This window comes from Eimeria necatrix, genomic scaffold, assembly GCF_000499385.1.
Source record: "Eimeria necatrix Houghton genomic scaffold, Enh_scaff89, whole genome shotgun sequence".
Classification (NCBI taxonomy): Eukaryota; Apicomplexa; class Conoidasida; order Eucoccidiorida; family Eimeriidae; genus Eimeria; species Eimeria necatrix.
The window spans coordinates 83,350-104,801 of NW_013651788.1; the positions used below are offsets into that span (position 1 = coordinate 83,350).

Here is a 21,452-nt window from a genome sequence, read left to right on the forward strand (position 1 = left end):
CAGCGGTGCACTAAAGGCTCCCATCAGCCAAGGTTGTTGTATTTGTGTTTTGTATTGCGTATGCGCTTGTGCTTACGGGCATCTTTTATGGATTAAAACCAACAGTCTTGTGCGGATGATAAGGATCAGAATGCCGGCGTATAGATGGGAAAAACATGAATATGGGCATCTCCCCTCCTGCACGTGTGCTCGTGCACGTGCAGATGTGTGTTTGCATGTATTTTCAAGTAAAACTTGTATGTTGCATGTGAAAATGAGTTTGTGCGCACATATTATCTGCGTCTGTATCAGCAATGGTACGTGTGATTGCGCCCAACACCTAATGTGTTAGTGTTCCTTGGTGTGCATGTATGAAAACATGCACTTGTAAATGTTTATATTTCTCTGAAATTAAGCCAAGCGGCAAGTAAACGTATGATTAGATGTGAAGATTCAACTTCACAGATCTGTTGGGTTCCTGTGTGTTCGTGCTTTCTAAGTGGACTAGTCCTAAGTTCTGCCTGATTCGATTCCACCTCCTGTCTCAAGGTGTTGGATGATCATTTGCTTTCGAACATGATCTCTGTGCAATGCACTGCAGTCAAGGCTAGGACATTTTTTGAATTGCGATGTTCATGTTCACTGTGATAATTGCTCACTTTTTTCTCCTTGGTCTCAGGGCAGAGTGCAGGTACTTCAGTCGCTGCCTCAGTGCATTGTTGCTGTACGGCAATACCTCTTATTTGAACACTTGTCTGCAAGCGTGGTTGGCCCTACGTCTGCAACTCATTGGAGCCACCCTCCAGGCGCTTCTCCTGGCTTCTGTCACTTTGCCTCTCTACTTCTGGCCCTCCCGCTTGGAACAAGTTAGTCCTTTTCCTCTCCGCTTCAACTTCTTTGCGTGCAGTTGACTGTTGCCATTTTCTTCTTTTGCTTCAGGACATTTTTCGTTGTCCCTGAGAGAATGTTTAATTTCTCCTCCATCCGTTTTATTTTGCTCCTTGTATATCTCCGTGCCTCCCTGTGCGTCGCCTGTGCTTCCCCTGAAGCAAATGCTGGCAGCCAGTGGCAGCTTTGTGGGCTGTCTTCGTCTCTAAAAAGTATAACTCACTACGGTTTTTTGCTTATATTGCATCTCATTTGGCATTATATGCGGCTCTGCATTTACAACAGGTAGTAAATCGTGCAGCAACTAAAATGTGTGACCTGGTGCGAGCTGAATAATTGCCTAGTCTCATTCTGTCTTGCCCTGTGCCTACTTGTCTCCTCTTTGTTACTTCTTTGACGGCCGGTATCTCATGTTCTGCAAATTCGTCTCTTATACCTCTTCTCTACATATATTTTGGTGTTCATTGTGGGAACCTGTCGTATTTCTGATTGTTCAGGTGCGGGGAGATATGGCGGGACTTTTAGCTCTTAGTCTCTACGCTGTGGCGCCTCTTGTGCGGCTGCTGACGCAAAGCATTACAACGTTTGTGCGGCTGGAGGTCCAAATGGTCTCCGTCGAAAGAGTCAGAGACTACTTGCTGGTACGACCGGCCATTTGCACTGAGACTGGATGTTTCCCTGAAGGAACGCCTAAGCTGCGAGTTTTTGCTTCAGCGCCAAGCGCTTCCCCTCTGCTGCGTGCACACTCGCCGCTGCTTCTGCATAGAAAGCCAACGCTGCTGCTCCTGCTTATTGCCTGCAGGTGCCGGCAGAGGACCCCAACTATGACGTAATAACGGGGCGCCCGTGGCAGCATCCTGTGTCTGCTGAATCTTCCGTGTGCTTGTCGTGGTGGCGCTGGCTGCGTTGTACGCGGCTGAGCAACAAAAGCTTGCTGCCAATGCACGGCAAGGATGAGGAGCAGCAGCCGCTGCTGACGAGGCCATCTGCTGAAGACTGCCTTGCATGCGCTGACATCAGGGGGCCAGCGCACTCTGCAACTATGGCAGTCCACAGGGCGTCCGTCTCTTCCCGGCAAACTGCAGCAGCAGCTGCTGCTAAGCTCGCCGTCTATGAGACCCTTCTGTCCTTTGGGTCTCAGAGCCGTCAGCTGAACGACGGCATGCGGCCTTGGGCGGCCGCGCAGAAGCAACAGACAGAGGCAGTAGCGGCTCTTTCCTTTCCAGTGGCAGTCCCGCTCGGATTTAGAACAAGAGGAAGAGTTGACTTTGAAAACGTGACAGTGGCATACAGGTCAGCAGGTGTTTCTTAAATTCGTTAATCATATGTTGCAAAATACTAGAAACTTTCTACACAAGTAGAAAGCCTCACGTGCTCAATAGCAGTCCAATGCCATCGAAAAAGTTCACCAAAGCCAACGGATCCCCAGCCCCTGCGATTAGAATTGAAACGTGATTGGCTCTGATAGTGCCACGTTGCAGGACTTGGGGTGTTGTTGTCTTGGTGCAGCGCGGGCAGTCAACCGGCTGTGCGCGGTGTGTCCTTGACGATTCACCCCGGGGAAGCCGTGGGCATTGTGGGCCGTACGGGGGCAGGGAAGAGCACTTTGTTGTTGGCTCTTAGCCGCATGGTGCCTTACACGGGGTGCATAAAGATCGACGGCGTGGACATACAGCGGCTGCCCGTTCACGTGCTGCGCTCTTTGTTGGCGTTTGTCCCTCAAGTACCCACTCTTTTCTCAGGGACCATTCGCTCGAACTTAGACCCCGCCACCACGCGCACAGATGCGGAGCTGTACGATGCCCTCCGCCTCTGTCGACTTGATCATGTTGTGAAGGCCCTTCCGCAAGTAAGAAACGTGACGGCTTTTGGCTCTTTTTTGTTGTGTTGAATTCCATCTAAGGCTCTAATTTGGGGCATGCTGCCCTATCTGTCTTCTTTTCGATGGTCCTTAGGCGTGCCTAGGTCTTCCTTTTTGATTGACTCCAATCTTGTGTCGTCTGTCTCGTACTCTCTTCACTGCCATTATTGAGTGCATTACTGTATCGTTCAGCACAGTTTCTGGTAGCAGTCTGTCTTGTTTATTCACAGCAGTCACCGTCGTTTATTCGGAGAAGTCACTGTTGCCGGTCTCACGAGAGCATTTGCACTTGTTGGGTGTTCACAGGGTCTAGATACTCCAATCGCTACTGTGGACGAGGCATCTTCGGTAGAGTTCCGCATTAGAAGATCTCGCAGGATGCAAGGAAGTGTGTCCCTTCGTTGTTTTCAGTTTCGGCTGCTGTTACCCAACATACTGTTGCTGCTGCTGCTTGTCAGTGTAACCTTGGGCCCAATATTTCCATACACATCGGCGCATCAGATAACAGCAGCTGGGCAGGAATTGTAAAGCGATTTTCTTGCTGGGATGGAGAAGGCCTTGGCGTTGCAGAAGCAGTGGCAATAGACTACACACGCGGCAGCAGCTGACTGCTGCATGCATTATGCTTTGTCCCATTTATGCAATTCGTTGAATGCATAGGCGCTTAATGCATGTTCCTGTATGCATGTTCCTGTCTGGGTCTTGGCAGGCACGCGCATGCGCTTGAGTTCGCCTTCGAGCGTGGGGCTGCGGCACAGCGAAAGTGACGCGCAGTCGAAGCGGCTGGGGGCCCCTTCAGTGCCAAGCGCTAGGGACAACCAACAGCCAAGTCATCCCTCCCCCTCCTCTCGCTTACAAGTGGACGGGTCGCCGGCGGCCCCGAGGAACGCCGCCAAGCAGGCGGGTGGAGGGGGCAGTCAGAGCATCCGTTTGTCTATAGGTCAGAAGCAGCTGCTGTGTTTCTGTCGCGCGCTGTTGAGAGACGCTCCTATTTTGTGTCTCGATGAAGCAAACAGCGCCATGGATAGCTCAGTGGAAGAGGAGGTTCTCGTACCTGTCATCCGGTGGTGTCTGAGGTAAAGATACACTTAAAGACGCACACGCAAAGCATTGCGCCGTCAGTGTTCGGCCTAGGGTGGCTTGCAAGCCTGGTGGGAAAATATTGAACTGAAATGATTTACTTAATTCCATCAGCCTGCAGAGCCTAGTGGAATCTACATTTATAACAATCCGATGAGATCGGTGTAGTTGAAATTGTGCAACACGGATGCAACGCAGCAGGCATTTTGGCTTTTATGACCCTTTAGTTTCTGTGTTACTTACAAAGCCTACGCCACGCAAAAACTGTAGAAGGCTGTCGCACGAGGCTGTGTCACCTTTGGCAGTGTTGTGTGTGTACTTCTGCAGGCGTGGGAGTGTTTTGATTGTATCTCACCGTCTTCAGCACTTGCCTTCTCTTTGTCACCGTGTCGGTGTTGTGGGCGAAGGCCAATTACTTGAGTTCGCCCCTCCTCGCAGTCTCCTCAGAGACAAGCACTCGCGCTTTCACGCCCTCTACGCAGCAGCCAGGGGCGCAGCAAACCCCGAGAGCAGCAGCAATCTCAGCACACCGGAACAGCAGCAGTAACAGCAACGGCATTTTTCTTTGTAGGCAGAGCACCTGGATGAGTGAGGCCTCAACCCCTACAACCACTTTTCGGGGTTCAGGGGCAGCTCACCCCGTTTGCTGCACGCATACATCTTCCCGCAGTGTCGAGGATGAAGCGTGACAGAAGCTGCTGCTGCTTTTTTCCGTTGACTGCAGCATCGTTGAGCCACGCTGTTTGGGTTGCGTCTAGAGCCTTGTGCAGCTGTTCTTCAGATATTTTTCTTGCTGAGCACTCGCTTGTATAGAGCTGCGGCTGAATAGTGTAGTGCTGGGGGAGGCCTTCTTTCTCGATGTGCACAATGAAGATACTTCAAAGCTTTGAAAAAAGAGAGACCCAGGGAAAGTGCCAAGATGAGCAGAGTTCGACCAGTCAGCAGTTGCGCAGAGTAGTCGGACAGCAGACCAACCACATCGCAACTCTGTGGGGTGAAGGCACAAGGGGCTTAGCGCACGTAATTGTGCTCCTGCTACCCAGGCTACCCTAAACGAACTATCAAATAGTTACTTTGGTGAATGAATGCTCTCCTAATTTTGTGTAGGTGGTCCCATGTAAGGCTTAGGCACATTTCTTGCTGGAGCAACGGATCGCTGCCCTTTACTTGGGTACGCCAGATTTGGATCCGGCTCATGTAGCCTAGCCCGAGCCTTTGAGGCTACAAAGCCCTTGTTGTGCAGATTTGTCTCGTTTGGTACTTTCTATTTCGGTAATCTGGCTACTTCCTTTCAGGCAGCTAGTCCAGGTAGTTCTTCAAGATGACAGCTAGCCTGTCTCGTGAGTCTATAGTATTACTGAATGAATCTGCGGGAATATTGGATGAGTCCGTAGGATAAGTAACGATTGGTCTGGTCCGCATCAGGATATTCGCTGCGGCCAGTTTTCTTTCATTTTTGACGTGCTGGGATCACGCTGCGGCGAATTCTCAGGGCTAGTCGTTTGAGTGTCTCACGGTGATCTGCTTGGCTGCCATCACCACCAGTGGGAGGCCTCACGGTTCGTACAAGCCGACTGACAACCGAGCCATCACTCCATAGCAGCCGTGCAGATGCAAGCATGCATGACTAGGCAGGACAGGAAAGCGCCGCAGTCCGCATTCCTTCATTCTCTGTAGGTTCTTAAACGTTGGCAGACATGCATACTTGCAAGCATGCGTGCATGCAAGCATATGTGTGCACTCGGATATATGAGCAGTTGCACTTCAGGCCTAACGTTTGTTCTATCCACACTTCTCAGGAAGAGGTGCAAGGAAGCAGTATCTCCAGCTATGTGCCTAAGAAGAGCTGCCAGTCTAAATTTTTCTCTGCGTCGTAAGCGTTGCATCCGGTACACCCTCATGTGTTGCATTGTGGCAGCACCAACTAAGTGCCATAAGCTCTCTACTGGGAAATTAAATACTCCGATGACATATACAAACTGCAACAGTCAACTGCGACAGCTTGGTTGGTGGCCGTCTTCTATATGGACGTCCCAGCGCTGCATCAAATAGACAGGGGAGGCGCGCCTGAGGACAAAGAAAGATGCTAGCTAGTTCCCTACAGCGGTGGCCAAAACGAAAAGAGCAGGGGACCTCACAAAAGCAGCGAATTACGTGCAAGTGAAGGCATAGCGCATGCGCCTCCTGCACGTCTGTGAACTATTTAAACAAAACACATCAAAGAGAGACGCGGACAAGTGCAGCAAGAAGCACGACAGGCCTCCCGCATCGCCGCGCCTCCAGCTGTTCTTCATCTGCCAAGGCAGGAGCTGTTATCTCCAGTCATCACTCCTGACGGGTCGGTATCTGTCGGACTGCTGGTAGCGTTGCTGCTGCGGCTGCTGGGCGAGTCCTGAAGCAGCTGCAGCTGTGGCCGCCGCTGCAGCCGCAACCGCAGCAGCGGCAGCTGCGTTGCCACTGTTGTTTCCGTTGTTGCTGTGTGGGTTGGGTGCGCTGACCAGTTCGGGGCTGTTGGAGTCCCACAGCGTGTTCGTTGGCGTGGTGTTTCCGGAAGGCTTCCGTTTCAGTGTGGCTCGCTGTTGCCACGAGTTCTCTACACCCGCCCTCCAGACGCAACAGAAGCACGGCAGCAGCAGCAGCGCTGCAGCGCCCAAGACCAGCAACAGAAGCGCTAAGTTGGCCCCCGTCGGCCTGAGCCTGTCACACACCAGCTCCCGCACCGGCTGCCACTCGTTGTGAACTATCCGGCAGTCCAAGTTAGAAGCAACGCTGCGGAAATCGTCGCTTAACACTCGGTAGACGGCGCTGCGCGCCTCGAAGAATACACGGAGCTGATCCCATAGACTCTCCAGCTGTGCAGCCACAAACATGAGCATTAAGACAAGGCATGAGTTGCGCCATGAAAGTTCAACAGCAAGGCTCGGACGTATAGACACTGATTTGTGAAGAGCTTCTACCTCTCTTTTTCGCGCGGAAGGATCGGATTCTTGAAGTATACTTTGCGCTTAGGCGTTCTTCTTGCTCGCTATGAAGTGCTCCTATACCACTTGTCTCAATCAACACTTTCGATATCTGTGTCTCTATCGTATCTGTGCCTACTCTCTTACAGTTTCTCGATATATTTGGGCCTTCTATTCACATATCTGCTTCTCTATCTTTGAGTTCGCTTATCTGTGCCTCGTTTCCGTTGCACTGTTCTCCTTTGCTTCGTCTATTTGTGTGTCTGTGTCCGCCACTAAACCCCTCATTCTCTACCTCGCTGTCTGTTTCCTTCTCACTTGTTGATGCATTCTGCTGAGCAGTTGGTTGGTCGCCTCTTGGAACTCTTCAAAGTTGCACGAAGTCCAATGAAGGGGCCTTTCGTTGTTCTGTGTGGTTCTTCGGGGGCAGGCAAAGGACTTAGCGGTGTCTGCGCGCAGTGCCTCTTTCTTTGCCGCCCACCAAACTGCATTTCTAAACAGCAGTTGTTCCTCTTGTGACCCTTTTGTTTCTGCTACTTCAAACACAAGGGCAGACTCGGCGTCGAATGAAGCGTCTATGGTAAGGGCCGAGTCGTCGCCGCTGTTGCTGCTGCTATGGAGGGAGGAAAGCAAGAATGGGGCCACCAAGTCCTCTAAATCTTCCATTCCGAAGATCACGATTCGGTCTCCCTTTCCTGCGGCCAGGGGGCCTCCTGCTGCTGTTTGCAAGCATTTCTCTTGCAGAAGCTTGTGCAGCGTGGACCTTTGGCGTGCCTGTTGCCTTTTTCTTCTAACTGCTTCTGCCCTGGAGACATCAATGCTTCCTCCGTTTCTTTTGGCCGCCTGAATTTCGGCGTTTGCCTGCCCAGCGAGGCGCACTACTGCCTGCAGCAGCTGCGCCTTTTCGGCCTCTGACTTACCTGCTGCCAAACGCATCAACTCGACCACTAAGCCCTGTATCGAGGACTTCACGCCGTCTTCCCACCTGCCGCTGCTACTTTGAACTCCTCTGATCGCCTCTTGGAAGGCCGTTGAGAGTCGCTCTGCATCTCGGGGGTCAGGACTGAACTCTTGAAGGAGAGCTGCCAGTTCATCTGCAGGCTCAGTATCTCCGTTTTGCAGCAGGGAAAACGCCCCTATTGCTTTCAAAGCAGGCCCAACCTCGTCGTCGGGTTGTGGCCCTGGCGCTGCTGGCGATGCGCCTAGGCTGAGGTACTTGGCCTTGATTGTTCGCTGCTTGTCTTGGACTCCGCTGCAGAGCACTTCCCTGTACGTGTGGAGCCGCCCCTCCAAATCCTGCAAGGAGCACGCCAGCATCGAAGGCAAATACAAGTCAGGAAGCCCCGCAGCTTGTACTCCTTATCCTGTTGTTTGTCCTACGTCCCTACCTCCTCCTGTAAAGTCATCGGGTCAATGAGGAGAAGCCAGTACGTATTTTCCAAAAGCTGCAACTCAGCTGCTGCGTCTTGCAACTGTAGAGAGAGCAGGTGAGCACCCAAGGCCTCATTCTGCACAGCGTTCTCCCCCGCTTCCCTAACATGCATCCCTGACTCAACCAAATCTGCGCCGCAAGCGTTCGCATGCGCAGATCGGGTGTCCTTTCATGGATTGACGCATTCATAGATATTTACTGAGAAGACTATACTTGAACGTAAGCCTTTACACATATATGCATGCGCACTCATGCCTCCGTGTTTGTGTATGATGCATCCGCGTGTCTGCATGTGCGGGTGTCCTTCAAAGTGCATGCGTGCGGATGCCGCTTTAGGAATCTGCGTACATGAACATGTGCTTGCCTTATGTACAGTGTGGGCATATTTGTTATTGAGTCATACGCTGCCCTGGTGTATGCGAGTAGCCGTGACTCCAGCTGTGCTCAGTTGCAAATGTGTGTGTGTGTGTATTTGCGGGCGCGCAGGAGTAACTTGCAGCACGCAAGCATGCACAGTGAATTGCACATGGATGCGTCCTTTCGTATGCGTGCGCGTCAGCATGTAAATAGCATCTTTCAGTGAAAATAACTGTACAAGAATATTGAACGCAAGCGAAAGTGCAGACGTAACGGTGTTTGCTCGGAAAGAGATGCATGCTGTTGCTTCCGCTGTGGCCAGAATTGTAAGGCAGGAGGCGCATGTGTGTACATTTGTTTACTGCTCGTGAGTAAGTTAATGGCACCGATGCCTGCATGCGTGCTTGCATGGACGTGCATGTGTCCCTATGCACGCGCGCATGCTGTGTCTATGTACGATTGTAAATATCCGCATCTTGGCAGCGTTCTTTAGTGTGAGCACGAGAATATCCGAAAGTTTAATTTCCAAACTGTAGTTCTAGTCAATTCGGATATGTGGATGCGTGCATTTTATGCGCACTGTTGTGTAGGTGCTGGTTTCTTATACGGATGGATCACTGTTTGTGCAGGAGCACAAATACGCAGGTTCTCCGGATGCACGTGAACACAAGCAGTAGCTGCTACAGGTGTACATATACATATATGTATACATCTATATATATTTATATTTATGAATAAAGGCGGGATGCGTGTATGAAAACGTATACAGGCAGACGTATGCGTTCGTTTGCACCTATCTATGCAGATGCACATGAGTTCTGCAACAGGCTCAGTGAATCAGTGCAAAGATATACAATTTGCACAAACATGAACAGCAAGATGCTAAAATGATCAGCACAGGGCAGCAATACACCGACGGCGTCATGTCCGATATGTACAGACATCGAATTACACATTTAATCAGTCACATGAAGTGTATCTGCGCGGTCAGCAACAGTGCCTCACCGCCAATGTCAAACACGCGCACCAAGTCCCTCTCCTGGTTAGGGAGGAAACAAGCGCTCAGGAGTCGAGCTGCTGTGCTGTTAGACCCCACAGAAGCGCCCTCGGAAAATAAGGCTTGTCTGTTCGCAGCTCCAAAATATTGCAATAGATCGTCGACGTCTTTCTCATCTTTTAAGCAGTTTTCCATGTACAGGCAGCCGTCAGTCACTGCCGCAGTACCCAGCAGAAGCCCGCCGCTTGCCACGAGTGCTGCATAGGCAACAATCAGCTGAGCCGCATGGTTGCGACTTAAAAAGGCAAGTCTAGAGCAGATTCACAAGTAAGCAGACGAACGAGAACAGACTAGTCGTTGAAGTGAGAGGCAGGCAACGTAACAGCTGAGGTGCACCACGAAGTGTACAACCCTACCTGCTGAAGACGCCAGAAGCAAAAGGAACAAACAGCCGCAGCTTGTTCTTTTGCGGTCTACAAGAGCGTCGCGATTGCAGCAGCAGAGGCAGCACATGTAGAAGGAGGCTAGCAGCAGCAGACAGCCAATCAGAGCAGACACCGCTATGGAGCCCTGAACATAGTAGCAGCAACAGCAACAGCAGGCACTAAATCGTTATATTGCGCATTTACTGTTGTTTCATGCATTCAAAAAATTAAACCAGCAGAAACAACAGCAGCACAGATAGCCATAAGATCCAGTAACGTCTGCAATCCTTACCCAATAGAGGGGTCCACTAAGTTTGGAAAGCTTTCCTACTGTACGATGAGCGGTGTCGAGTGTGTCCTTGAGTGCTACTTTGGCCTTATGCAGCTCTGTTGAGGAAGGCAAGTTATTTGTTTGCTGCACATTGTTCTCCATGTCCACTGCCAGCCTGTCAGACGCCTCCGCTATTGACAGGAGGCTGTGAGGCAGCAAATGGACAGCGGTCTCCCAAGAGCTCAACAGGGAGGCAGTGGCAGTGCCCAAAGGCGAGATGTGGTAGCTCGCCTGCAGAGAGTCTGATGTCTCCCCTCCTACGGAGATCCGCATTCCGCTGTTGGCGGGATTGCGCAGAGTCTTGTACACATAGCACAGCAGCAGGGCAGTCAGCATATGAAGCGGCACTGTCTTGCTTGGCAGTAACACGAACTTCACTTACGGTTGAAGTAGTCAATCTGCTAGGATATCGTGCAACTCAGGGGCAAGGTTGTCAAAGTATTCCTGGGCCCACGCTACACAGCTGACATTCACCTTAATCGCTGAAACCTGGCACTGAAGGTGAAGCGAATAATTTATTGGCGCACCTCCTGTAGCGTCTGCAAGTTGTCCTTTACGTCAGCCATTGTTTGCGTTATCTGAAATGCCAATGCGCTGGCGCTCCGAAGCTGGCTAGGCAGAGAGTCTTCGCGATGAGGATCCAAAGCCGCTGAGAGGCTTTCAAAACTGCGTAGAGAAAGTAGCGCCACAGGTCGCGAGAACATAGACAAAAATAGATAAAAATACCTCCAGCAGCAAGTGTAGCAGGTGCGTTTACGGCAGTTCAGGAAGAGCTTGCTTACTATTCTAATGCAGGGACTGCTCCAACGAAGCCTGTGCGGTTCGGAGCTGTCTCGTTTTCGGCTGCTGCTGTTTCTTCTTCCTGCAGCAGCCTCGGGTCTTCTTCGTCTGCACCAGTGAAGCAAGCTTCAAGAATGTTCTGCTGCCATTTGTCTCATAAACGAATTAGAGGTGAATGTCTGAACTGTTGTTATTTCGAAACATGATAAATGATGGTGTGGAAAGTTTTGCACGTACATGCCTCTTCCAAGTGGCGAAATGCGGTGGGGGCGGCACTGTTGGGCTGCCCAGCAGAAGGAAAAAGAAGCGATGGTGAAACAGCAGCCGCCGGGGTAGAAAGCAGCGCCGAAGTGAAAGGGGAAGGAGCTGAAAAGGGCGAAGTGAAGGCGGTGGTTCTGTCGGGACTAATGGAGGGCGCGGACGGATTTGCAAAGGTCTGGCCGTTGATAATGGTTGAAGCCGCTTGTGCAGCCGAGCAGCTAAGCTGAGATACCTGCGCTCGAAGGTCTACCATGACATAAATTCCAATTCCCATAGCAACTAGCACTACAAGTATTGCCGCAATCAGCACCAGGTACCTCAGACCTAGGCAGGCACCCCTTGGTACTAATTTGCGGACGCTTCCTCGGTACTGAGAATCTGAAGCGGCGGTGCTGTTGCCACTGGAATTCGATCTCTCCATATCTATCCGGTGGCGTTTTGTCAGCTTGAAAAATACCCGAATGCAGTAGAAACAACTGCAAAGCCTGCGCAACAGAGAGAGACACTTCCACAGCATTTTCTTCGTTGCAGAGACAAGTTAGGGGAATATAGTGTTCTGACCATTTAGGGCCGAAAATACGCATGTACCTCCTGCAGGCTTTGCAATTCCGTAAGCAGAAAAGGAGGAGAAATAAGGGCAACAAGATTCCTGCTATGGCGAGGCCGATGACGGCAGGTAGGAGATAGTAAGGCATTGTTTCTATGTAGGCTACTCCTAGCCGCGCAGGTGGGGGCAGTTTTATTGCTGCAGCCGCTCGGTTTGTATCTGAGAGGAGTAACGTCGGTTGCAGCTGAGAACTGCCATTCTCAACCAATTTGAGATTTGACCACGAGTATATTCCGTGAGGGATTTGACCTTCAGCGACAGACTTTGCTGACCCAGGTGGATTTGAAGTAGTTTCGGCAATTGCCATATTTCGAACAGTGGAGTGGAATTGTGTTACAAACGGTTTTCTATTCTCGGAAATCGCTTTCGGGAGGGCGCTGCTAAGTCCACTCTTGTTCACGCACACGTTGAAGACCGCAAGGACTGACTGGACACAAATTCGCATACAAATGTACACAGCAAGGCAGATGAAGGCAGAAGCGCGCTGCTTACTTGATTTCCGTCAAAAAGAACTTACGCGGGGAATGGCTGAAGTGTCGGGGTAGTAAACAACCCTACAGGCTTCATCCCTGTATTCGTCCACCCAGGCGGCATATTTTCCATCAGCTGACTTGAAACATTCGTCTGGGTGTGCTCCTAATAAGCACGTAGACGCTGTGTGTGCCTCTGAGCCCTCAGCTGAGTGTTCATGCTCATTCGCAAGGAACCCGCCATCGTACTCCTCCATCGTGCCTTGTGCGACCGTGCTGAAACCCACGGGATAAAGGGACAAGGAAGATCACTAGGCCAGGTCATTCCCAGTCGGTCGCATACCAAGTGCTAGGTTCCGCGTTTCTTGCCAAATTGTTAATTCATTCGGAAGCCAGTTCAATGCCAGCGAACTTTAGAGCCCTCGGGGGCTCAATAACAGGCAGTAAGGTTCACATGCACGAAATCCGAAAGAGTTGCCCTTCTACGTGAATGAGGTCAGCGAATGGCCAGTTTAAGCCAGTAAACCGGAACAGCGAGCGTTGGCCTAGGCACTGGAGAGAGAGAACAGAACGAAGTAGGGTGTCAATCGCTATGAATAGCACAGTAAGTATAAGTACTTTCCGTAGTTGTTGAGTTGGACATAGGAATAACGAAATTTGCAAGAGGAAGATTAGAGAAGACACTTCTGTGACAGATCGTTCAACAGATTGGCTCTTTGCATGTGCACTGATCGTTCGTTCTATGTCAGCCTGTAGTATCTGTGGCTCCAGCATTGCGGATTTCTTGCTAATATATCAATATTGTCCAGTCACATTCACTTAAAATGCGGAAATGGATTGAAGTTTTTCGGATCAAGATCAATGAGCTAACTACTCCTGATGGACGATCCAGTGACGGTCTTGCAAATGTGACACAGGAGGAATACCCAATGTGTACGAGCATTTAGGATTCAAATACACTCAAAACTAAAAACAAGTTTAATTTTTCACGTGGACGTTCTGCAAATTGTCATTTATTTCGTGGCAGTTGTGCCTGTCTCATGTTGCACCGAAAGAAGTTCGTGTGGCAAGGAGTAAAGTGAGAAAACGAGAACATGAATACACTGGAACCCAATACAAAACCGGGGGTTACCGATGCACAAACCGGGGGTTACCGATGCACAAAACACGAAAAGTGTCAAACACTGAGCGCCGGAGTGGCTCTGCGGTGTACGTTCACCTGAGATAATCAGTGGGTCTTGCACACCGGATCCGCGCCACTACTTCCAGAGTTTCGTCCTTCGCTCTTCCACGGCTTCTTACGCACAAAATCTCGATAAAATGTGGAAGTCACTTTTCCTCATAGCCATTTCTGGCACCCATTACTCTAGCGCTTCGGCGAAGGCTATCGCCGATGGCTACACTCAAATGGGCCAGCCGTTCCGCTTCAACAAGAACTCTGTAGTCGCGCCAGCCTTTGAGGAAACAAGCTCTGAAGCTTGGTGGCCATCCAAGGGAAGGTCTCCTCTACGCAGAAGCCAGCACGCGTATGACTGACTGTTCTTAAGCTGCCACATACTTGTTGTTTCACGCAGTTATTCAGACAATTGGACCAGACTTTTGACGTGGCCATGCACACAGACACGTCTTTCCCCAGCCCGTTCGAGCAGCCTGAGAAATGTGTTGCTTTTTCAAGGTAAAGTAATTAGCTTGTCCACAAATTACATACTATGGCGATAATGAAACGTGAAATTGCAGCCTGTCACATTCGTGGATATGCGACCCCGACCACTTGCTCTCTCCTGAAGAGCAGAAGTTCGTTGAGGCGCGCCTCCTTAAGCTTCGCGACACTGCACCGAGCACGTGCAGCGACTCCCAATACTACCAAGTAGGAATAATTGGCTCCGAAGCTCCTCCAACTTGAATCATTCGAATGCAGACTGCTGTAGCTGTCGCGTCAGATATTGCTGTGAATGGAAACGAGACACCACAAGAAGCAACCGATCGCTTCGCCGAATCACTGCTCAGGTATTAAATTTCCCGTAGCTGAATTTGGCCAGCTCAATCTAGAGATTTTTCTCAGGCGTTGGGGCGTTGGTAATAAGGGCTGCCACGATGGCATCGTCTTGGCTTTCGTCAAAAACCTGAAAACTGTCAGCCTAGCCACTCGAGGTATGTTTGAAGTGCACTGGAGACCTACTAAACTTCGAAAGCTATTGACTAAACAGAAAATGTGGACACCCGCGTTGCAAGCGCTCTTTTCAAGACACACGTACAACGTTCAATGAACCACGTGTTCCTCTCTACCGGCTCCCCGGCGGCAGCAGTGGCAACAGGCGTAGAGCTTGTACATCGTCATTTGCCTCGCGCCCCAACTGGTGAAGTCCTTATAACACGTTTTGCCTTCTTGCATGGCGCTTATTAACTTGTATCAGGCTTGAGCTGGAGTGCTACCATACTCCTTACTTTGGGTGGAGTCTACCTTGCGTCTGTGCTCGGGATCTACTATTCTCTGAATACCTTCATGATGAAGAGCTACACTATCGAACAATAACTTTCCGATGGGCAAAGCCTTTTGTGAGGTTATTCCCTCGTTTTCAAGTAATATTTCGACTTCCTGGGGCAAAGATGCGACTCAGAGAACAGAAACCAAAAGTACTGTAACCCAATAGCGGGAAGCCTTAGCGTTTTGAAACTCTGACAAATATGTTTAGTTTCACCTTTTGGCCCCATAACTGTTCTAGTTTGTAGGTAACATTCCTTCGCATTTGCAGGAGGATACGACCTCTTATGCCACAAATCATTTTTGCAACTTGCGCAGACTTCACCATCAATTCCTGCAGCAAGTAACACAGTACAGGTCACAACCGTCTTACATACACTCTTCATCCTAACGGAACAACAGAGGTTTGTGTGCACGCCTTACATGTTCAATCACTACGTAGCCATCTCGATATGTCCATCCAACTGTTTGCTGATCAATCCGATAGGGAACATCTTTATTAAACCAACAAAACAAATACGTCCTGCTCAATCACACAAACTCAAACAAGGCCTGTAACGTGAAATAGTAAAGCAAATGTAAGACCAGGAAGGCGAGGGAGAAAAACCTTCAATGCGAAATGAGGCTTGCCTGATAAGCTCTTCGACTTGCTCTACTTTCGAGAGGCTCGTTCGCTGCGGACATAGCACAGAAGCGTAGAGGAAACTCTCCGCTGCAAAGGCGAAAATGGTTAGTCCTTATTTACAGCAAAAAATGCAAGGAAAACGGTTAGTCCGTGTATGCAGCAGAAAATATGAATAATTATGAATTAGTCCCGTGCACATACCATCTCGGAAGGAAAAGCCCATGGGCGTGGAATGGCCTCGCTAACAAGATAATCAAGCAAGGAGTCAGTTCCTCGTTTGTATTTGGCTGAGACGTGGAAAGTATTCTGAAACTGGCCATGTGACCTGCATCGAAAAGCCAAGGCGTCACCTTACAGCACTAAACTGACTGAAGTCATCTCTGGCATTTAGCGCTCCTTCTTAGTGCTCAAACTAGGCATACTTACAAAAACTCCTTTTCCCTAGCGTGTATCCACTTTGGATGGGATGCCAGATCAATCTGAGATCCGCAACAGGACAGAAATGCCTTGGATGTAGGTCCTTCGTGCGGCCCCACTACAGGTAAGAATTCAAATCCTTCGTTACGGACTCATGAGCGTGTACCTTGTTAAGGCACAAAATTAGGGGAATCCGCTGTGGTTGCCCATCTAGCTCAGCAACTTCACCAGCGTTGGCTAGGCGCTTGCGCAATGCTCCTGGAATCCCTGCTTCCCACATTTCATCCAGGGATGGACAGCACGTCAGGCTACTCGTCGACTCATCGTCGGATGCTGAACATATCGAAATCATCCCCAATGCATCACATCGCCTTCACAAAAGGCTAAAAGTAACAGAAATCGACACATCAAGTGCGCGGCCAAAGTCGTGTAGTTAAGGCACAAAATTAGGGGAATCCGCTGTGGTTGCCCATCTAGCTCAGCAACTTCACCAGCGTTGGCTAGGCGCTTGCGCAATGCTCCTGGAATCCCTGCTTCCCACATTTCATCCAGGGATGGACAGCACGTCAGGCTACTCGTCGACTCATCGTCGGATGCTGAACATATCGAAATCATCCCCAATGCATCACATCGCCTTCACAAAAGGCTAAAAGTAACAGAAATCGACACATCAAGTGCGCGGCCAAAGTCGTGTGTTATGTTGCCTCCCACAGTTCTACTGTTTTCTTAGCAAGTCGTGATAAACTTGCCCGATCTGTGAAATCCAGATTGAGAAAGACATGGTTTTGGGGCTATAGCGCGAACAACATTAAAAATTTGCTGTGTGGGCCGCTTGACAGTGTCCACCACTAGAATTCCCAAGTCTGCATCATCCTAAAGCAGCAACGTAGAGAAGGAAGGCATGTGCCACATTCACAAGGAGCCTCTATTTTGACAAGAGTATAAGAAGGCAACGTATCCACTGTTAGACTCACATAACCCCTCCACGCAGCATTCACGAGCTCTCTGCAGAACGTCTTCTTAGGGTGGGACCCAATGATGCCTGTGTTAACAGAACAGAAGTATAGCAGCCAAGGCTCTGATAGCCACAACTTTCCCTAGTTCTTTACTCGAGAAATCAATAGCACGGCATCGAATACTTCCAAGCACCGTATCGCATCCGCGTTTTTACGCTGGCTCGTTGCAACTTCCAAGAGGTCACCTGGAGCATCGACGAAAACCAGTTGGCAATTTCCTTTAGTAACCATTCCACGGAAGTCAGTTCTGCAGCAAACACAAGATATATCATGTATTTCACGGCAACTCAAACTGCTTCTACAAGCACCCAATATAAACTTTTTTGGCGTGGTACACGTTTGTTGTAGGTACCTTGTGGTATTCACTTTGTTGGATACCGCTGAAACGGTGACACCGAGCAAAGCGTTCAGCAATGAGCTCTTCCCTGCGTTTGGTGGGCCAATAAGTGCTATAGTTAGAGATTTGGGGTGCTCAGGCTGAAGTGGCGGCTCCCACGTTGTAAACTGTGCCTGTAAACAAGGCATCCGAAGTGGTATCCAGCGAAGAAGTTTCTCGCGTTCATATAATTGTGTTCTTCGTACAGCCCAAGCACTGCCGCTCTTTCATGCTTCGTTGTGTATGCCTTACTTCCGCGGGAATGGGACCTCTTACAGCAGGCCAATAAAAGGAACTGCGGCCTGGAGGCACAGAGGAGGGTGTGGCTTCTACAAAAAAAAAGCAGCAGCAAAGCTTCCGGGAAATACGCAACACTTACGAACCCATATACATATAATAATGAAAGGTAACTTTCCAGCGTTGGTCATGTACCGCCAGCAAGAAATGTGGTTGTGGCCAAGACTGTTGCGAAATGCAGTGGAAACAAGCTACCCACCTGAACTGTTTATTAATAGTGGGTTTGTAGCTGCTTCTGGTTGTGTGAAAGGCACCGGCTGTACTAAGTTGAGCTCATCCCGCGCCTGTGGGCAAGAAAAGTATGCATTCAAATCCTGGCATCCACTCAACAACTTGTGGGCAGCACGCCACGCATTGTCTTCTAGATTGTTGCAAGCCGGCGCGTGTTGAATTAAGCAAAACAAATTGACGGACCCTCCTATATCGTTCCATGATTGAAAAGGATTGAGAGCGGGTCAGCTGCGCTTTGCACTCGCAGTGCCAGCCAGCTGGCAGGTGCCGGTGTGGACGCATAGCGACTCTCTGAAGTAGGTTTCCCGTTGAAAGGCATTGAGAGGACGCTTGCAAGTAAGTTGGTTCCCATTTTGGACAGCAGGAGAAGTGCTTTGAGTGTTTGCCTTGACCTCGTGCTGCCCCCTCAACTGCTCGTACAGAAGGCTCGCCATTGCTTCGGGGATAAACAATTTTACCCCGAACAGCGCCTATAAGTGCCACAGAGTTTGCTTGCGGCCTCCATATTGTACACAATTTCGTATGCGTTTTTTGTAGGATGCGCGAGGATGATTTCACATTGACGAAGTGCCTAGTAGGGCCCCTCTCCCACAATGCCACAGCAGTGGGCGCAAATCGAGGGATCTCGGGTCCGACGCTGCAAGCTGACTGAATTATCATCCGCAACGGAGATCAGTTACCGGAAAAAATATATATTTTGCGCTTTCATGGACGGAAATGGCTTGGCCACCCTGCAATCCCGCCGCCGACCAGCTCCACATGCAGAAGGCAGAGGCCCTGCTGCTGCTTATTGAGCATGAACACCATGCATCTTCCGTCCTCCGTCGTGGCCCACTCCAAAAACGAGTTTGCATCATATGCAAATGGTAGTTCCCATGCGGCTCAACTGTAAACAGATTGAAGGCTATCATCTCCTGAATGGACTGCCACCCTGCAATCCCGCCGCCGACCAGCTCCACATGCAGAAGGCAGAGGCCCTGCTGCTGCTTATTGAGCATGAACACCATGCATCTTCCGTCCTCCGTCGTGGCCCACTCCAAAAACGAGTTTGCATCATATGCAAATGGTAGTTCCCATGCGGCTCAACTGTAAACAGATTGAAGGCTATCATCTCCTGAATGGACTGAAGTGTCTTGTGAATGATTCGACACTCCCGAGGAACATAGTAGCATGCATTGCCTGGCCCTTAATGTGAACAAATGAACAGCTCCTCAGGCACTGGAGGAAGCTTTCAGCCCAGAGAAGAGCCATTTCAGTGCCTAATGTGCGACGAACGCTCCAGCAGTCGTAGATCCCAGGCGGGAAGTTTGTGGAAGCTGTTTTCACCTGCAGCTCGGTTTGTGCCGTAGCAATTACTACTTGCAGGTAGGGTCCCCTAACGGCGGTGAGGGACCGAGAAAAGAACGCACAACCTAGCAGGACAACGCGAAGACCAACTCTCCAAGCAGGCCTTCCAACCAGCGCAACCGGCGCATCGTTGCTAGTGATATGAAGAACAGGGCTCCGGCTACGTAAACTATCGCACATCATTGGAAGAATTCAGTTTCTACAATGCTGCGTCTTCACCAGTGCTTTAAACGAACGTAACAGCTGCCACTACGAGTTACTCGCAACTTCAACTCCAAGCTACTCACAATCAAAACTGCTCGCTTTTTCGGTCGCAGCCGCAAATTCCACATTACTGCCCTACACAACAAACTACCGCTATTTCACATTACTGCCCTACACAACAAACTACTGCTATTGCTTAAAGTTTAAATGGTAGAAATCGTTGCCCGCATAAGCGTTGACACTCCGCCGACCCGATTGCGTTATGACAAAAGTTTGAGTCCTTTGAAGACCTTTCCGGCACTTTTTCGTATCGGCACAGATGCTAGTGCTGTCGGAATTTTCTCGGGTTCTTCTTTCCATAACGAGTGGCCGATTTGACTCTGCTCCAGCTTGTCCCGAAGCTTCAGCAATTCAGCCTCCCCTGGGACTTGCAAGACGACTGTTCTCATGCTACTGCCTGCAGCCAAATATGTCTTGGCTTCGTCTCCGTTTCCTGCCATGGAAATCCCTAGCGCATCCACCCTGAAGAGATAGTAACAGATAGCCCGCAACGCCTCGAAGAAAAGCAAATCTCACGAGAAAATTAATTTATAAATTGGGCACTTTGATGCGCACAGTCATTGGGTGCAGTTGTAAGCGCGACTTCCTGTGATTACTCTTCGTCGTGTTTTGCAAAGGCTAACTTGTTTGGCACACGCAGTGAAGACAGTTGCAGAGTGGCTATGCAAGAGTCGTTGGTCAGCAGTGCTATTCACGTAAAGTTCAACACAGCGACTTACGCAGCATGGCACGCTTGAGCCACAACTGCGCCCAGAGGCCAGTTCAGCTTCGCGGTCAAGTCCTTACGCAGCACCACGTATTGAACGAGAGGATCCTCATCACTCAACGAAGATTTCTGCGTTCTGGACTCCTCCGCAAGCTTGCTTGCTGCTTGTGGACCATCTGGTGTCGCCATTACAGCCAAATCTAGTGCCACGGATCTCCTGTTGCCTTTTGAATGCCCAGGATCCCTACACACCCAGGACCGCCTGGAGCGCGTGGGAGGAATACTTCTGCAAGAAGGCACTTTGGTGCTTGTTTCTGCTGCAGGATTAGTCTGGATAGTCCAACAATTGCGTTGGACCGCAGCTGAAGGTGTCACAATAGGTTGCACGTCGGCAGCCGCTGCTGATCCATGGGGAAAAGACGACCTAGGACAAGTCACTGCCTCAGCCGTGTTATCCTGAAAGGAAGCTTTCTTGTTGCGCCTTTGAAGCAGCAAGATTGCCTCTTCTAGGCTAGGAACTCGGCAAACCCGTATAAAATGAGCTCGTTGTAGGTAAACAAGCATCGAGGGAACCCCGTAGAGATCAAGCGCCACCAATGAAATATCTGCGCCCTTTACGTTACACTGATTTGTCTGTTGACTCTGCCAAATTCAAGTGCCGAAATCAATCCGGTCTTGAGGGAAGAGACAGATGGCCAAAATCTGTATCTTTGCAAGCTCAGGGAGGAGAACCTTTGCACACCGCCCGAATTTATCGACCCGAGGTAAAGAAAACATCAGAAAAATTGATATTTGAATTTAAAAGACGAATTTGGTATTGTGCTGGGGCGAATTCGAGGAAGGCAACCAGAAGCCGACTCTTTTTCTTCTTCAGTCGTCCTTTGTCGGCTGCGTGGACTGCGTACCCAAAACGAGATTGTCCAAACGTCCTAAAGCCACTCTTAGCTTTTATTAAATTACTGTAATTAGCAATATATTACTTGAATGCTGGCAAGTAGCCAGCCGCAAGTTCTGTTGAGTCCTGTTCTGCAATTTGGAGGCGGGCTTGCGGAGGCTCGCTCCTGGCTGCTGTTACCACACCACTGCTTACTCAAAATGATCAGGATACATCTTGCATGTTTTTGTGTGTTGAATATACGCGTTAGGCATGACAATGCGATCCGTACTGTAGGCTTTACTGCAAGATTTGGCGCCGAATACACTTTGTGAGCTTTTACAGTTCCTCGAACCAAGGCCACGCGGTTTTGGGAGCAACAGGACAAG

General features: G+C 50.0%; 6 protein-coding genes across 6 annotated transcripts; 3 read left to right on the top strand and 3 right to left on the bottom strand.

The window, feature by feature from the left end:
• Nucleotides 1-608: 608 nt before the first annotated feature.
• ENH_00081810 (ABC transporter, putative) lies at nt 609-4,355 on the top strand (the record flags this gene model as incomplete). The annotated part of the gene is made up of 7 exons (XM_013577840.1): nt 609-845; nt 1,365-1,508; nt 1,670-2,160; nt 2,377-2,716; nt 3,035-3,116; nt 3,438-3,804; nt 4,136-4,355. The coding sequence occupies 7 exons, from the start codon at nt 609-611 to the stop codon at nt 4,353-4,355; spliced, it is 1,881 nt and encodes a 626-aa protein (XP_013433294.1).
• A 1,765-nt stretch (nt 4,356-6,120) lies between these two features.
• ENH_00081820 (hypothetical protein, conserved) lies at nt 6,121-12,685 on the bottom strand (the record flags this gene model as incomplete). The annotated part of the gene is made up of 11 exons (XM_013577841.1): nt 6,121-6,660; nt 7,087-8,064; nt 8,157-8,329; nt 9,563-9,811; nt 9,971-10,124; nt 10,272-10,610; nt 10,838-10,976; nt 11,093-11,198; nt 11,328-11,836; nt 12,132-12,385; nt 12,476-12,685. 11 exons carry the CDS (start codon nt 12,683-12,685, stop codon nt 6,121-6,123), a joined length of 3,651 nt encoding a protein of 1,216 aa, XP_013433295.1.
• Nucleotides 12,686-13,748: 1,063 nt separating this feature from the next.
• Nucleotides 13,749-13,964, top strand: ENH_00081830 (hypothetical protein, conserved; the record flags this gene model as incomplete). The annotated part of the gene is made up of 1 exon (XM_013577842.1): nt 13,749-13,964. The coding sequence occupies one exon, from the start codon at nt 13,749-13,751 to the stop codon at nt 13,962-13,964; it is 216 nt and encodes a 71-aa protein (XP_013433296.1).
• A 416-nt stretch (nt 13,965-14,380) lies between these two features.
• ENH_00081840 (hypothetical protein, conserved) lies at nt 14,381-14,695 on the top strand (the record flags this gene model as incomplete). Its single annotated transcript, XM_013577843.1, has 1 exon — nt 14,381-14,695. One exon carries the CDS (start codon nt 14,381-14,383, stop codon nt 14,693-14,695), a length of 315 nt encoding a protein of 104 aa, XP_013433297.1.
• Nucleotides 14,696-14,838: 143 nt separating this feature from the next.
• On the bottom strand, nt 14,839-18,532 carry ENH_00081850 (hypothetical protein, conserved; the record flags this gene model as incomplete). The annotated part of the gene is made up of 10 exons (XM_013577844.1): nt 14,839-15,024; nt 15,128-15,244; nt 15,334-15,433; nt 15,962-16,014; nt 16,382-16,548; nt 16,702-16,825; nt 16,927-16,994; nt 17,154-17,215; nt 17,321-17,478; nt 18,056-18,532. The coding sequence occupies 10 exons, from the start codon at nt 18,530-18,532 to the stop codon at nt 14,839-14,841; spliced, it is 1,512 nt and encodes a 503-aa protein (XP_013433298.1).
• A 1,151-nt stretch (nt 18,533-19,683) lies between these two features.
• Nucleotides 19,684-20,753, bottom strand: ENH_00081860 (hypothetical protein, conserved; the record flags this gene model as incomplete). The annotated part of the gene is made up of 2 exons (XM_013577845.1): nt 19,684-19,945; nt 20,203-20,753. The coding sequence occupies 2 exons, from the start codon at nt 20,751-20,753 to the stop codon at nt 19,684-19,686; spliced, it is 813 nt and encodes a 270-aa protein (XP_013433299.1).
• Nucleotides 20,754-21,452: the final 699 nt, after the last annotated feature.